This window comes from Drosophila nasuta, chromosome 3 (assembly GCF_023558535.2).
Source record: "Drosophila nasuta strain 15112-1781.00 chromosome 3, ASM2355853v1, whole genome shotgun sequence".
NCBI lineage: Eukaryota > Metazoa > Arthropoda > Insecta > Diptera > Drosophilidae > Drosophila > Drosophila nasuta.
Window position 1 is genome coordinate 48449713 of NC_083457.1, and position 14391 is coordinate 48464103.

At 43.6% G+C, this 14391-nt stretch overlaps 5 protein-coding genes across 7 annotated transcripts; 4 read left to right on the forward strand and 1 right to left on the reverse strand.

Moving 5' to 3' along the window:
- Positions 1–765: 765 nt before the first annotated feature.
- Positions 766–1640, forward strand: LOC132791728 (cytochrome b5). The gene has a single exon (XM_060800771.1). It carries the CDS (start codon positions 1263–1265, stop codon positions 1626–1628), a length of 366 nt encoding a protein of 121 aa, XP_060656754.1. The 5' UTR covers positions 766–1262; the 3' UTR covers positions 1629–1640.
- Positions 1641–1698: 58 nt separating this feature from the next.
- LOC132791725 (enhanced level of genomic instability 1) lies at positions 1699–6050 on the reverse strand. 3 transcript variants are annotated; one of them, XM_060800765.1, is made up of 4 exons: positions 5912–6050; positions 4824–5513; positions 2298–4769; positions 1699–2236 (listed from the first exon to the last, which is right to left on the reverse strand). In XM_060800765.1, the coding sequence occupies exons 2-4, from the start codon at positions 5378–5380 to the stop codon at positions 1960–1962; spliced, it is 3306 nt and encodes a 1101-aa protein (XP_060656748.1). In that variant the 5' UTR covers positions 5381–5513; positions 5912–6050; the 3' UTR covers positions 1699–1959. The 3 variants fall into 3 exon arrangements, with proteins under 3 accessions (XP_060656748.1, XP_060656745.1, XP_060656747.1); XM_060800762.1 differs by having other exon boundaries at positions 5783–6050; XM_060800764.1 differs by having other exon boundaries at positions 4824–6050.
- Positions 6051–6490: 440 nt separating this feature from the next.
- LOC132791724 (DIS3-like exonuclease 2) lies at positions 6491–11226 on the forward strand. The gene is given in 5 exon segments (XM_060800761.1): positions 6491–8003; positions 8069–9351; positions 9353–9501; positions 9573–9692; positions 9755–11226. Coding segments are annotated over 5 exon segments (3495 nt in total). The 5' UTR covers positions 6491–6718; the 3' UTR covers positions 10413–11226.
- Positions 11227–12432: 1206 nt separating this feature from the next.
- Positions 12433–13161, forward strand: LOC132789980 (uncharacterized). The gene is made up of 3 exons (XM_060798360.1): positions 12433–12515; positions 12585–12848; positions 12908–13161. The coding sequence occupies exons 1-3, from the start codon at positions 12494–12496 to the stop codon at positions 12955–12957; spliced, it is 336 nt and encodes a 111-aa protein (XP_060654343.1). The 5' UTR covers positions 12433–12493; the 3' UTR covers positions 12958–13161.
- A 782-nt stretch (positions 13162–13943) lies between these two features.
- LOC132788280 (uncharacterized) lies at positions 13944–14389 on the forward strand. Its single transcript, XM_060795613.1, is given in 3 exon segments — positions 13944–13974; positions 14049–14197; positions 14199–14389. Coding segments are annotated over 3 exon segments (318 nt in total). The 3' UTR covers positions 14337–14389.
- The last annotated feature ends 2 nt before the right edge of the window (positions 14390–14391 follow it).

Below are 14391 nucleotides of genomic sequence, written 5' to 3' on the forward strand. Positions count from 1 at the left end.
TCCGTAAGAGTTGAACTAAATACTAGCGAAATTTTAATAAAAAAACAACAAAACAAAAACAAGGACATAAAGCAAACGAACGAAAAAGAGTTGAAGAAGAAGAAGCAGAAGCGATAAACACATACATAGTATATAAAAAGCGAAATACATAAACTATATTAAAATTATTACTCATTATTGTTGTTGTCTCATGAATATAACATTTGAAATCAAACAAATAATCCGTTTTGTTGTCGTTCTCAACTTTGGCTAACACACTTAACAGTGGGGCAAAATCGTTTGTATTTGTTTATTACAGCGCAAGCAGTAGTGGAACAGCTGCCGTTAAGCAGTCGAAGCAGAGCAAAGAGCTCAAGCAAGCAGTGCATGTAAGCAGTGTAAGGCGCACATTTCAAATTTCAGCAATAGACGTTTATTTTGAATGCAGGTAGGTGTAAGAAACACTTTAAATAAAACATTTTTACATCAACTTATTGTTTATAATAATTTTAATTTATTTTGCCTATTTATTTATAATCAAAAATTAATTTTCACTTTGTTGTCTCTTGAGATAACTCTATCAAACTTACATTAAGTTAACATGCTGATAAAAAATTGACTTATTTTGGCAGAGATAAATATTCTTTGATGTCTATAAATAGTTGATATTCTTGGAGTTCTCAAGCAGTTTAAGCTGAACCATGATCACTAGTCGATGCATGCAACTAGTTAGCTTCTTGACTTCTGGCGCGATCGATCAGAATCAGTTAAACGGCGTGTTTAAAACTCATGTAGTATTACGCACGCTTGCAGAATTAGATGGTCGACGATTTCGCGCTCACGTACATGTTATCAATCCGCCAATGAGCCGGCAAAAATAACTTAGAACCAAACCACACTGAACGTTTGGCCGGAGTTCAATGTTATCGCGATTACTCGCTCGCTGACTGGCGCAAACGTTTGGAATAAACGTTTCTAATCGTAGTGCCTCATTCTTCAACGCAAAGAGTTTCAGTTAAAAGCACTAGACGAAGTAAATTCCCATGACTAGTGCGAATTTGACAACGGTTGAGGGAAGTACATAAAGTAAAACGCACAATCGGGCATAGTTTCTGTCACAATTACACATAAAAGCAATTAATTCAATTGAGAAATCAAACATCATAAATGCGAATCTTATCGCGCTCTCCGATAGCCAGCAGCATATAGCCAACCATCCATTCAACCAAGTCTAGTTCGTTTCCGAGTGCCATAATTTTTGTTTAGTATTGTTTGCAATTGCCATGTCGCAGATCTATCAGCTTTCTGAGGTTGCCGAAAATAATGGCAAAGGCGGCAAACCCGTGTGGATCATCTACAAGGGCAACGTCTACGATGTGACAAGCTTTCTCAAGGATCATCCTGGAGGTGCTGAACTCATACTCGAAGTGGCTGGCAAGGATGCCACCAAAGCGTTCAATGGAGCCGGACACTCTTCGGATGCGGTTAACGATTTGAAAAAGTACAAAATCGGCGAAGTGGCCATCAATTCACAGCCAACAGCAAAGTCAGCGCCACCAGCAGCAGCTAAATCGCCAGAAAATGAAAAACTACCGCCAAAGGAGCCAATGAAGGAGTCATCCTCATCCGGTTTTCTGTGCTGTTGTTGAGAGAACAAACATCAACTAAGTCAATGAAGGAGTCTTCCTCATCGGAGCGGAGAGAACAAGAGCATCATCATTAATTTGACAACTGAAATAATGATTGTGTTTATTAACATAGTTCAGGTCGTTTTAGTAATTAATTAATTATATAGTAGTTAACTAACACACTCATCCATCATAGTCATTTAACTAATACGAATAGAATATAAGATCAACTTTGCGTATCGCAATTGTGTATAAACTTCAGTTAAGCTTTTCCAAAATAAGCTCGCTTTTCATTTACAATTTTTTGTGTGGTTTTTTTTTGCACTACATATGTATGTGTATATTCGACTAATTAAGCTGTTTTCTGTTCCGCATCGTCAGCTGTTGTTGTTGTGGGTGATTCCTCTAGCAACACCTCGCATGCCGCATCGTAGAGTTCGGTGGCAAAATTGCTCACGTTGTTCACAGTACAATTGCGTAGATAATGATAGAAACGACTCGAGCGACGTTCGAGTCCCGCACGTTGCTTTTCGCTGCGACAAATGCTTCGCAATGCCGGCTCATAATCCAAGGCGCGCGACGAAGAGCTGCGCATGCAATAGCTGCCCAGTTGATCCGCCAGACAGATGCTGAAATAAAACAGTTTTGAATGAGTTTGCTAGTTCTGTGTGATTAGTCATGACAACTTACCGCTCCTCAGACTTGTCAAACAGATTGTAGGCATAACCTTTAGCGGCCAGACACGACGTCACCGCTCCCTCGACCAGCGTGTGCGCCAACTCTTCGCCCAGATGAGGCTGCAAACCGTCGCCTCCGCCGTGCTCCTGCTCCAGCAACGCTGCCGTTGAGATGTGCTCATAAAAGTTGGCCAACGTCGACAGCGACGTGGTGTTCGTTGTTGTCGCCGTGCTCAGCCACGTCTTCTTTGGTGAACGACTCTTGCGTTTGGCGCCAGCACGCGATGCGGGTGCATTGACGCTTTCCAGCTCCTGAAGCAACGTAGAGCTACGCATCAGTTCGTTTAGATTCAAACGTAACAGGCGAAAATTGACGGGAAATGGTATATAATGCTGTACGTTCTGTGTGCACGTGTAGAACTCGTAAAGCCTTTGATGAATGTGCACGCCATCGAGCGTGGCAAGGCGTGCGGATTTGCTGGGCGAACGACTCGGCGATTTTCCCGGTTGCTGCAGCTGCTGTTGCACCTTTGTGGTGTACGTATCGCCGCCGCTTTGGACGAAGAACTGCAGTTCCATGAGAGTTTTGCGTAGATTCTGTTGATTGTACAGATACAGCGATATCAGTTCGTCCAGCTCAATGGGACAGTCTTCCATCAAAGCGAGCACGGCAAGAAAACGTGAGATATTCAACGCATTGGGTGAATGAAACCTGATGGTGTTCTGTTGCATGAGACGCTGCAGATGCGCACAATTCTCATCGGTGGCCACAATGATGACGGGTCGCTTCGAGCTCGCCGCAAGCGTGTAGATAGCATCCGTAAAACCGGCATCGGTGTTCTCGAACAGTATGTCCGCATCCTCGATGAGTATCAACGATTTGCGCACCTCATCCTCGATGCCCTGCTGACGCTTTGCCTTCAGTCCGTTCAACTGCAGCTTCTGGAGCAACTGTTGCGTTGGCGCTGCGCCCGCTTTGGCATCCTTACGTATCTGATGCGACTGCGTGGCCTCCTGCAGTTCCTGCATCAGTTTCTTGCCAGTGCGTCGCATGCCCGCATTCACCTCGAGCACATTGAAGTTCATGTCGTTGGCCAGCGCAAAGACTGCGTTCGTTTTGCCACTCGAGCATGGACCCAGCAGCACCATCGTATTGCAGTTGACACCCATCGAATTGGAGTCGTTGCCAAAGTCCAGCGAGTCGTCGGCAGTTTGAGAAGATCGTTGACCACCACCACCGCCGGCGCCATTCCAATTGGCGAGAAAGTCACGCAACTCTTGGACGGGCGTCAGATTGACGAGCACCTGCTCAAACAGCAACGGTTTGTACTTCTCGGTGAAGAGCAGCTCGCCATTGGGCGCCGTCGCCGGTGGCTTCACATTCTCTTCACTCTGCGACGACGACTGCTGCTCCATGGAACGCCGCGTGCGTCGTGTGACGACAAAGGATTCACCCATTGGTTGCGTATCCTGGGCCGCATCAAAGGCGCTAAAGTGTTTGTACTTTTCGCGCATTTGATTGTAACACTTGAAGGTGGGAAACCGATCAAAGAGGTTCTTCCAGTTCTTCACCATCGCCCGCTTATTGTCCACCACTGGCAAAGGTGTCCAGCTGAGGTTGCGCCTTGGTGCCGCCGCAAAATCCAAGCGACTGCAGCTAGTTATGGTGCCAACGCTTGGTTTCCGGGCTGTCAACTCCTTCCCATCTTCAGCTCGCAGTTTGAACTTCGACTTCGCCACTTTTCGCTTCTCGCGCTGCTCGCTGCCCACGTGCGCAATGCGTGGAAAGAGCTCGTAAGTTTCCTCATAGTACTGTTCGTAATTGCGTTGACGATTCTGCTCCTGCCGGATCTTGTCCGGCACTCCTGAGTGCAGGAATTCCCGACGTGCACGCAACGCTGTTGGATCTAGACTTGGCTTGGGCAATTGTCGCACAAAAAGCGGCGCCAATTTCTTTGGCGTAATTGCTGGATTACTATTGTCCAAATCAATGATTTCTATGGATTCTTCTTCTGCTGCTGCTGCTTCGATTGTCGTTGTCACCGATGGTTTCAATTTGGTGGGACTTGGCTCCAAGTCGTAATCGTAGCGTGCTTTTGAGGCACACGAACGTCTCGGACGTCCCGAAGGCGTCGTGCTGAGCTCCTCCTGCTGCACTTGCGGTGTTTCCAGCAAGCTTTTGCTGTTCCGCGGTCTACGCTTCGGTGTCTCGTTGACAATCTGATCGGCAGTGGTATTTTTGGGTGATATCACCTTGGGAAAGTAGCCCAATAAGCTGTCACGCTTCTTGGTGGGTGAGGACAGTTTATTGAGGAACTCCACCGCTTCCACATCAGCAGCTGGGGCAGTCACAATGCTATCCACATCGGCGCTGGGGCGACGCGTGCGTGGACGACCACGCCCACGTTTTGTGGGCGCTGAGTGAGGCGCAGGATCCGTTGCTTGTTGTTTACTCAGCTCCGGCTGCGTCAACATTTTCTTCAAGCTGCAAAAAGATTCAGTTAATTGTTGCAATTTGTTTAGTTAACTGCTTGCTTACCGCTTGGCGCGCTGCTCCATCTGCTGCTCAATGTAATCGCCACGTGCCTCGTCCGCCATGCGTCGCTTGGCGCCGCCTTTGCGTTCATTCCATTCCTGCAGCATTTGTTTGCGTTTCGACTGCGGCGTTTCAGACGCTCCACTTTCGACTGCCTCCTCTGTTGGCGACGCCTGCCCGTTCGTATTGGCGCCCAACGAGCGTTGGCGCGCACCCATCATCAGCTCAAACACGTTTGTGGCGGCAGTTTTTGTTGATTTCTGTTCAGTCTTGGCAAAGTGTTTCATGATGGACGTTTGTTTATCCCCAACCGCGTTTGGTGTGCTGCTCTTGCGTTTGCCATGTGCTGCTCCAGTTCCCATACCTGTTCCCGTTCCACTTCCATTTTCCCGCGCCGTCTTCTCGCGCAGCGGTTGCACGTGGCCGCCGTTTACCGTTGTTGTTGTTGTTGCCGCTGCTGCTTCGGCTTCGGCCAACATTGCCGCACGTCGCTTCTCTTCACGCTTTCTTTTGTGCTTCTCACGATGCTTCTGCTTCACCGAGTTGAGCACTTCCTCCATGTTCTGCAATATCAATTTGGATTTGGCGCTGGGCGGAGCTCTCAATACAAAAGGCGATGTTGCTGTTGCTGTTGCAGCTGACACATTTTTTGTGGGCGTGGTAAATGCTGCAGCTTCTACTGTTGTTTGCTCACTTGTAAGACAATTTACATCAGTCATTTTTCTGGCGCTTCTCGTTCATAGTTTTTTGTTTTTTTTTTTTTTTTTTGGATGATGATTCTTGTGTTTGTGTGTGTTGTGTGTGTGTGTGTAAGTCAGTGTGTTGTGTGTGTTTATGGTTAGCAGTTAAATATACAAAGCGAAGAACTCATAAGATTTGCAACAAACAAAACTGGGCAAAAGCTAGCTCTAGCTACGCTACAAAATTACAATAAATAAACAATAAATTTCTTTTTTGTGTACCTTCTTGAGTAGCGATTTCTTGAGAAACTTGCACACGCACACACATACATACATACGCGGCTCAACACACAACAACAAGCATTGCACACACAATACCAACAATATATGTATGTAATTAGTGATCCTCACTTTTTTTAATGCACAAATTCAACAACATTTTGGCAGCAGCTCGGCGAAATCACAAGATTTTTTTGTTGTACTCCAAAATGCAATCAATGGGTGAAAATATGTAGAAAAATGGCGCGAAGGTTTTGCAACACTAGCTACAAGTTGAATTTACAAAACGTACAGATTTATGACAGAAAATATACTCAAATATACCACTTGAATTGACGCTGTTGATTGTACTCTCTTTTTTTATAGTTATATAGTTAAGCACGTTGTAAATGTTTTCCAAATATTAAACCAAAATCACATAAACAATTCACATTACGAATACCGTTGAATTATGGACAAACTGGACAAACTGCCCATGTTTTGTGGCAAACATTCGAAACTATCGAAAAGTAACGATAAGTTTCACTTCAGTTGAGGGCAATTTTCGATAGCATGATTCAGCGAGTTGAAAGCTTGTGAGAGAAGTATGACGTCACAATTTAATACAAATTATTATTATTTAAAACTAAAAATAATAAAATGAATAAACATTTGCAGCTGTTAGCACATATAAAATTAAAAGTATAATTTCTTCCAGATAACTAGTAGCTGTAAGGATTAGTTGACGTTATGCGCAGTGAAACAGAAAAAGTAAGCAAGAGAGAAAACAATTTTGGGGATATTCGAATTTGCCGCTACCTCGTAATCAATTGAGAGTGTTTGTTGTCACAAGTATGTGAAATACGCTGCGAAGATTAAAACATTTTTTTTTTGTCATAAAGAACGTTTTGTAAGTAAAGCCAACAAGTAACTGTTTTTGTTCTGTTTTTTTTATGAAACATGTCCGAAACATCGAGCATGGGGAGTTTAGAAAGTGCTGCAACAATGCAACATAAACAAGGCAACAATAACAATTGCAACAATGGCAATAACAATACAGGCGATTATCCCGATGCGATAGCGTCCATTGAACTATTGCGCCAGCACACGCAACGTCTGGCGACGCGACTGCAGCGGACACATCAGGAGATGAGCAGTCAACAACAACAAGCTGTCGACTTTCCGCTGATCGAGCGACAGGCGCAGCAATTTATGCGAACCCTTATCGCTGCCAAGCCACAGGTGGCGCTACAAGCTGCTCCTATACAACAACAACAACATCAACGGCAGAACAATATTCAAGCTGTTCCAGTGCCGCTGCAAGTGTGCTTGCCTGCAAATCACTTCCAGAACTCCAAATATGTGCCGCCTTCCCAACGCTACGCGAACTCACAGCAGATACAACAACAGCAGCAACAGCAACCACAACAACATCAGATGCAGCAACAACAACAACAACAGCAGCAAAAAAAAACCAAGCGTAAACAAAAAACGCGCGAGGAGCTGAGCGAACAAGTGGATACGCTGACACAGCAGGTGACATCGCTTAAGGAGCTGGTGCTAGAGCTAAGTAAATGGCATCCGGATGTGGAATATTACGCCGATTTGCTGATCAAGAACAATGTAGTGCTCTCCCTGATGCCATGGCCACACTTGGGCAATCGACAACAGGGAGGACAGCGTTCGCGTCACGAGTCTGAAGTGTCCAGCACCACGAGCAACAGCAGCGCTTCTGTGTCACAGCCACAGCAATCGAGTAGCACTGAAAATGGAGCTGCTCCATCGCCTCGCCAGAAACGGACGCGATATCGCAAGAAGCAGCGCAACGAGAAGCAGCCGCCACGTTCCATGAAAACGGAGCTGGATGCCATGCGTGGCTATATCAATCGCATTGTGCAACAATATGCGGGCAGTGATGCACAGCTGCCGCCAGAGCTAATCTTCAAGGGAGACTTTGGTGATCTCGAGGCGCATGCTCAACGCTTGGTGACCGCTGGCTATGGCCGGATTGTGGAGGATGAGATACGCGTAAATCGCAAGAACAATCGTCAGGCATTCATCTCGATGTCCACGGATCGCGAGACGCTCGATCGCGATGGCATTGTGCTGTTGCCAGTGGCACGTCGTTATGCCTTCGATGGCGACACGGTGCGTGCCTTTGTCATGAATCCAGGAGCAACGGTGACGCGCCCAAATGATGCAGCACTTGACAACATCACAGGTGGCAAGGCTTCGTTGTCGCTGGGTAAGTTGAAAGAGCACCACTTTCATAGCAGGGAATTCACTTTTAATTTGTGTTGTACTTTACAGCTGATGATGAGGAGCCGTCGGAGGAGACTGAATCACAGGATACAGATGATGAGAATGTGGTGGTCATCTCATCGGACAATTGTCCCAAGGCCTTTGTCATTTCAATCGTGCGTCAAACGGAACTGCGTCAAATTGTGGGTAACATTTCATTCACCAATCCCAGCAAACTGTGCGAGAATGAGAACACCGAAGAGGAGCCGCAGCTCTTCTACAAGTTTCGTCCCTTTGATCTACGCATGCCTATGCTGTACATCTCTCAGACTAGTTGCGCCAGTCACATGGCCAACAAGCAACCTGATGAGATTTGTGGACTGCTTTATGTGGCGCATGTCTTGGAAACCGATTGCAATGGTCATTGCATTGCTGAGCTGGTGCAGCCCGTGGGTCGTGTGGGCAATCTGGATGATGAACTGAAGGCCATACTCTTTCACAACAATCTGCGCGACATTGTGCCCTTCGAGGAGCGCTTCAATGAGATGTATGCCCAGCCAGCGGCTCCTCTCGGATCGGATGATCTGTTGAATCGCTTGGATATGCGCAAGCAATGCGTATTTACCATTGATCCGTTGACAGCACGTGATCTGGACGATGCCATGTCCATCGAGCAGCTGGCGGAGAACGAATTCGAGGTGGGAGTGCACATCTCGGATGTGGCGCATTATCTGCAGGAGAACAGCGAGCTGGACAACATTGTCAAAGAGCGTTCCACATCGATATATCTGGCCAACGAGGTCATTCACATGCTGCCGAAACCTTTGTGCTTCCGCTGCTCATTGCTCCCAGGCGAGGACAAATTCTCGTTCTCGGTGTTTTGGCGCATGGATGGCAATGGCAAACAGTTGGCGCAGCCACGTTTCACACGCTCTGTGATTAATTCGTGCACGCAATTTGCCTACGAACATGCCCAGAAGATTATCGATAATCCGCTGGAGAATTTCACCGCCGATGACTTTCCCAACATACTTAACGGCTTTAGTGTCAACGATGTGGTGCAGCGTGTGGCCTGGTTGAATGGCATTGCAAGGAATATGCGTGCGCAGCGCTTTGAGAACGGAGCACTCACTATCAACAATGCCAAGGTGCGTTTCACACTCGATCCGCAGAGCGGTGAACCGATTGGCTTTGAGGTGGAGAAGCTGCGTGAAGCGAATCACATGATTGAGGAGTACATGCTGTTGGCCAACCAAGCGGTGGCTCGATTCATACACGATGCCTATCCCAACATCTCTGTGCTGCGCAATCATCCGCCACCGTTGACCAAATCGTTGAAGTCGCTGCGCGAAAAAACTTCTCGCCCAGGGCTTGGACTTGGATTATGGTTCGTCGAAGGCGCTGCACGAGAGCATGTTGCGTTTGTGCCGCGAGGCTGCCGATCCAGTGGCCATGTCTGCCTGCCTTAGCCAGCTGCTCATGAAGCCCATGGCGCGTGCCAAGTAAGTTATCATTAATCTAACACACTTTGAGGTCAGCTTGTAATGGAAGTTTCTCTTTTTTGCATACGCAGCTACTTTTGCAGCGAGGGCAAAACACTGCCAAGTGATCTGTGGCATTATGCATTGGCCATTCCCATCTATACGCACTTCACCAGCCCCATTCGACGTTATCCCGACATCTTGGTGCATCGGTGAGCATAAAATAATAACTATATATAAATCAATCATTATTTAAAGTGACATTTCTTTGCAGTCTTCTGGCCGCTGCTCTCAACTACTGCCCCGCACCTGGACGCACTTGCGATGAGCTGGCGAAGCTCACAAAAATCGCCAACGAACGTAAATGTAATGCCAAGCAAGCTGGCGATGATTCAAGCAATCTGTTCTTTAAGCGCTATGTGAGCAATCGCCAAGCGATCTACATGCGTGCCGTTGTCATTGAGATCTTCCAGCACATGATGAATGTGGTTACCTTGGAGTCGGGACATGTGATTAGTATTAACTATAAGATGCAACGTGTGCTTATCGATATGCACAATGCGCCCAATCACATTCTGGTCGCCGAGCACAACATGAAACAGCCGCCCTACAAGCTCCAATTGCTCTCCGTTGTGCCCATTCGTCTGATCATCTGGGATGGCAAACTGACGGGTTTTCTGCTCACTGCCGATCAGCGTCAGAAGGGACCAAGCATGGAGCATCCGAGTGCTAGTAATAGCAATAATAATAGTAAGCGACAATTGCAGCCGCAACGTAACAATTACAACCATAAAACTGCCAAGAATCAACTTGTGAAGCATGCTCAGCAGCAGCAGCAACAACATAATCAGGAGCAACAGCAGCGTCGTCATCAGCAGCAGCAGCAGCAACAACAGCAACGCATCTTTGCTTTGCGCAAGAATAGTTCTTAAACTTCTCTCAAGAAAAACAACAACAAATGAACAACAAACCTCTCAAAATCGGCAAATAGATCATACATATATATATTCATTTAGTATATATAAATCATTCTATTTTCCCTCACTGACAAAATGCCGAAGCGGACGTTTCAACCCAAATTTCGTATGTTCTTTTCTTTTCTTGATTTATTGTCCAAATTATTACTTTTTGATAGCTGATCCGATTTAATGCCATTTTGAATTTTAGGCCCCCATAAATTTTGAATTCTGTGATGCTCCCTAAACTTGCCCCCCAAGCTCGTAAAAATACAAAATACCTTAAAGAGAAAAAAGCAAACAAAAAATAGTAAACGACAAATTGTAATCGTCAAACGAATATTTCTATGACAATATCTTTATGCAGTGCAATCTTAATACAATATCTTAAGTATATATATATATATATATATCCATTCATTCATAACAATTCTCTATTCGCATATGCATCGCAGAACAAAAACTTTAATTAAATTTCAACCAGTTACGAAGCTCTGTAAATTAGTTTATTGAGATTGCATCCGGGGGTTTATTAACGTATTATCGAAACATCATTTGTACATATGTACTATATCCCTATATATTTATATATATCTATATATAGATTGACTGTTTGCTTTATACTCCTTCAATTCAATTACCATATTTTATGTTCATTCACCAAATTGTGTAACACACACCTCAAAATTATGTATTAAGTTAAATCGAATACAATATTATTGAAATTGCAACTTATGAAACGAAAAAAAAAAACTGAAAATTAATAATAAAAAAAAAGTTTAGTGTTTAAGCTGTAAGGCGAAAGAAAATGTTTTATTTCCAAGGCAAACTTGTATCCAAGGTTTTTGGTTCTATTTAAGTAGTATTTATAATTCCTGAGAGTTTTATTGCATCTGATAAAAATTAAGTTGTTTAAGAAATACTTCTGCATGCCAATCTGGTATATTTTGATCTTAATGGTATACTTAGAATTTAGTACTCTTACGATATACCAAGTATGACCCTCGGTATATTTAGTATTTTTGTGGTATATTTGACGAGTATTGTTTTATTCAAAATGGGTAACGGGTATCTCACAGTCAAGCAAACTCGGCTGTAGTTTTCTTACTTGTTCTTTTTAGGGTCTCTTCGAAATTGCAATGCCCTGTGCATACTTTTTACTGAATAGTATACAAGTTTCGATTTACATGTATATAATTTTATTTTTAAATTTTGCTTGGTTTAAATGTAAGTCGCTTTAAAAAGTCTAGTATGAAAGATAACGAAAAAGCTTTTAGTTGTTATGCGCTTATAAAAATGGTATTGTAACCAGTTTCCCTGTTTAGTCTACAGATTATTGACATTCACAACATGCTCAACCTTATGCACTAAGCCTCCTCATCAATTTCCATATCCTTGGTGCTTCTATAAAATGTAAATAATAAAGTTGGTTTTCTCTGAATGCAGTGCAACCGGTTTAAGTGCTACATTTTAGAGTTTAATCGGATTTGCATAACTCTGAAAAAAATGGTAGACTACTGCCATTTCATATAGATATTATGCTCAAAACTAAAGTAAAATAAATGATATGAAGAATAAGACAAATCGTAGTTCTCTAAACGTTGGTATGATTCAAATCTTTAGACTAGTAGAATGTCTTAAGCGCTCTTGAACTCACGCGTTCTGGAAGTTAACTTCCTCTGTAATTATAATTTAGTATCTCAGTTCTGTTGATATGCTGCATTTAGCACATTTTCCGCATTAACTCCACACGTGGATGACTCACAATGAACTCCTATATTCATATTTATACTCGTAGTTCTACTTGGCAACTCATTTCTGCCCTCTGGTAAACTTGGGGCATTCCCCGAGAAAAGAGAAATAATAATAAGAGAGAGAACTGTGTATGACGCTGTTATATACAACGCAGAATAAAACAAATCAATACCCAAAAGATTTTTAAGCTGACCTTCGTGTTATAAACGCGTGACGGGACGTTTGACAGTCTCAGACGCGTTTCAATCTCAGAGTCGATCGGACAACAAGTTCGTACCGAACACCACAAAAAAAAATAAATAATGAAAAGCTTCAACATGTTTGGTAAGTTATTAAAAACAAACAAATAGATAACTTATTGAAATTATTCGCTAACTGAAACTGCTTTTATAGCAATGCTGATCTTGCTGTTCGCAGCAGTCGGAGCTGCTCCTCAATTCCCCGGTTGGGATCAGAACTTGGCCAGCACCTTTGTTCGAGGAAGACCCATCGAAACGGGATCTACGACAACAACCCCAGCACCGACTGCTTCGCCACAAATCCAGGCCTGCATCCAATCCTGTCCAGCGACCAGCGAATACAATCCCATTTGTGGCAGCGACAATGTCAACTATTACAACGGTGGACGCTTCGATTGTGCTGTGCGCTGTGGTCTAAGTAAGTTTGGTTCATTGAGTAAAGGAAGCAGATTAATGTAACTACTTTGCAATCCTCAGATATTCGTCGTCTACACTTGGGCATCTGCACTCCTCCTCCCACCGGTTAGAGAGGGATTTCTCTCTAATTTCATAGACTACTCTCAAGCTGATTATCAACTCAATGTTCACCTTACCGCATGACCTCAACAGTTGTGAATAAACAACTAAGAGAGAGAGAGGATTTGCTTGACTCTGGAATCATGCTAACTTGAACTGTATAAATTGATATAGGCATAGTATAAAATAAGCTAATAAAACTGAATTTAAATTTATGAAGTGACTTAAGAAGAGTCTGTATTAGACTAAGAAATACGTGGTAACTTTTTACGGCATTTCAAAGCTGAATTTTGATAACTATTTACAACATTTCTAAGCAGAAATTTCAGTTGAGAACTAAAGGTTTTAAACCAAGCCCAATGTTTATAATACAATCATTTAAATATAGTTTATTAGTTACAAAATTATTAACGAAACATTGTAAAATTTGTAGGAAACTTTCTATTTGAAATGTATTTGGTGTGAAAGCTTTACTCAATTAAGCCAATTTTATTGCTTTTCCTTAGAAGCAAAGGTAAAAATCCCCAGCTTGCCTTAGCTTATTAACTAATAAAGATGAAATTATCAGTAAACTTTCAGTTTAGAATGTATTTAATGTGAGTTGTAGCTTTAACTCAATTCAGCAAATTTAACTACTTTTCTTTAGAAGCAAAGATAAAAATCCCCAACTTGAAATCGAAGTGTTGAGTGTTTAAAGAGACAGATCGACACAGCTGTTGATGAGTCTATATATAATAATATAAACAGACAGATCATGAAGAGCTAACTTTTGTCACTTATTACACACCTTGCTACAAAGTCAACACACCCTTCTCTTTGCTTCATCTACCGGGTATGAAAACATACACATTAATTCGCCGAGATTTTCAAGACTCTCGCAGCTTTGTCTTATCTAATGTTGTCGACGCAATTCCAGTCGCAGTTGGCACTTCAATCTGTTTGCCACGCTGTAAGCTGAGCTACACATCGAGAGAGGGAGCAAGAGAGATCGAAAGAGATGTTGAGACCGGGATTAGTTCACATATGCGGTAAGCTCTGAGAATTTGCACATAATTAAATGGCATTGGAAAACTCTAAGCTGTGTATGTTTAGCTGTGCTGCTGATGCTGTCGCTGGCATTGGCTCAGCCCGTTGACTACTCCCAATCCCAAGTCGCAGGTGGAGTACATTAGTGTGCAGCCCGGAGGGAAGCCAAGGATTGTGCCCATCACAAGGCCACCTCTGATTGATTTGACGCCACCGCCGCCGCCAGGGGGATACCAAGAGTTTCACCTACAACGCCGAGACGCAGACATGGACGAAGATCAATCCCCATGAGCCGCCGCCACAAGAGGGCACGCTCATCTGGAATCAGAGCAATGACAAGTGGTTGACCAATGTGCCGTCTTAAAATAAATACAAATATTTTAATCAGTTATACAGTAAAAGTATAAAAGTATAGTTAT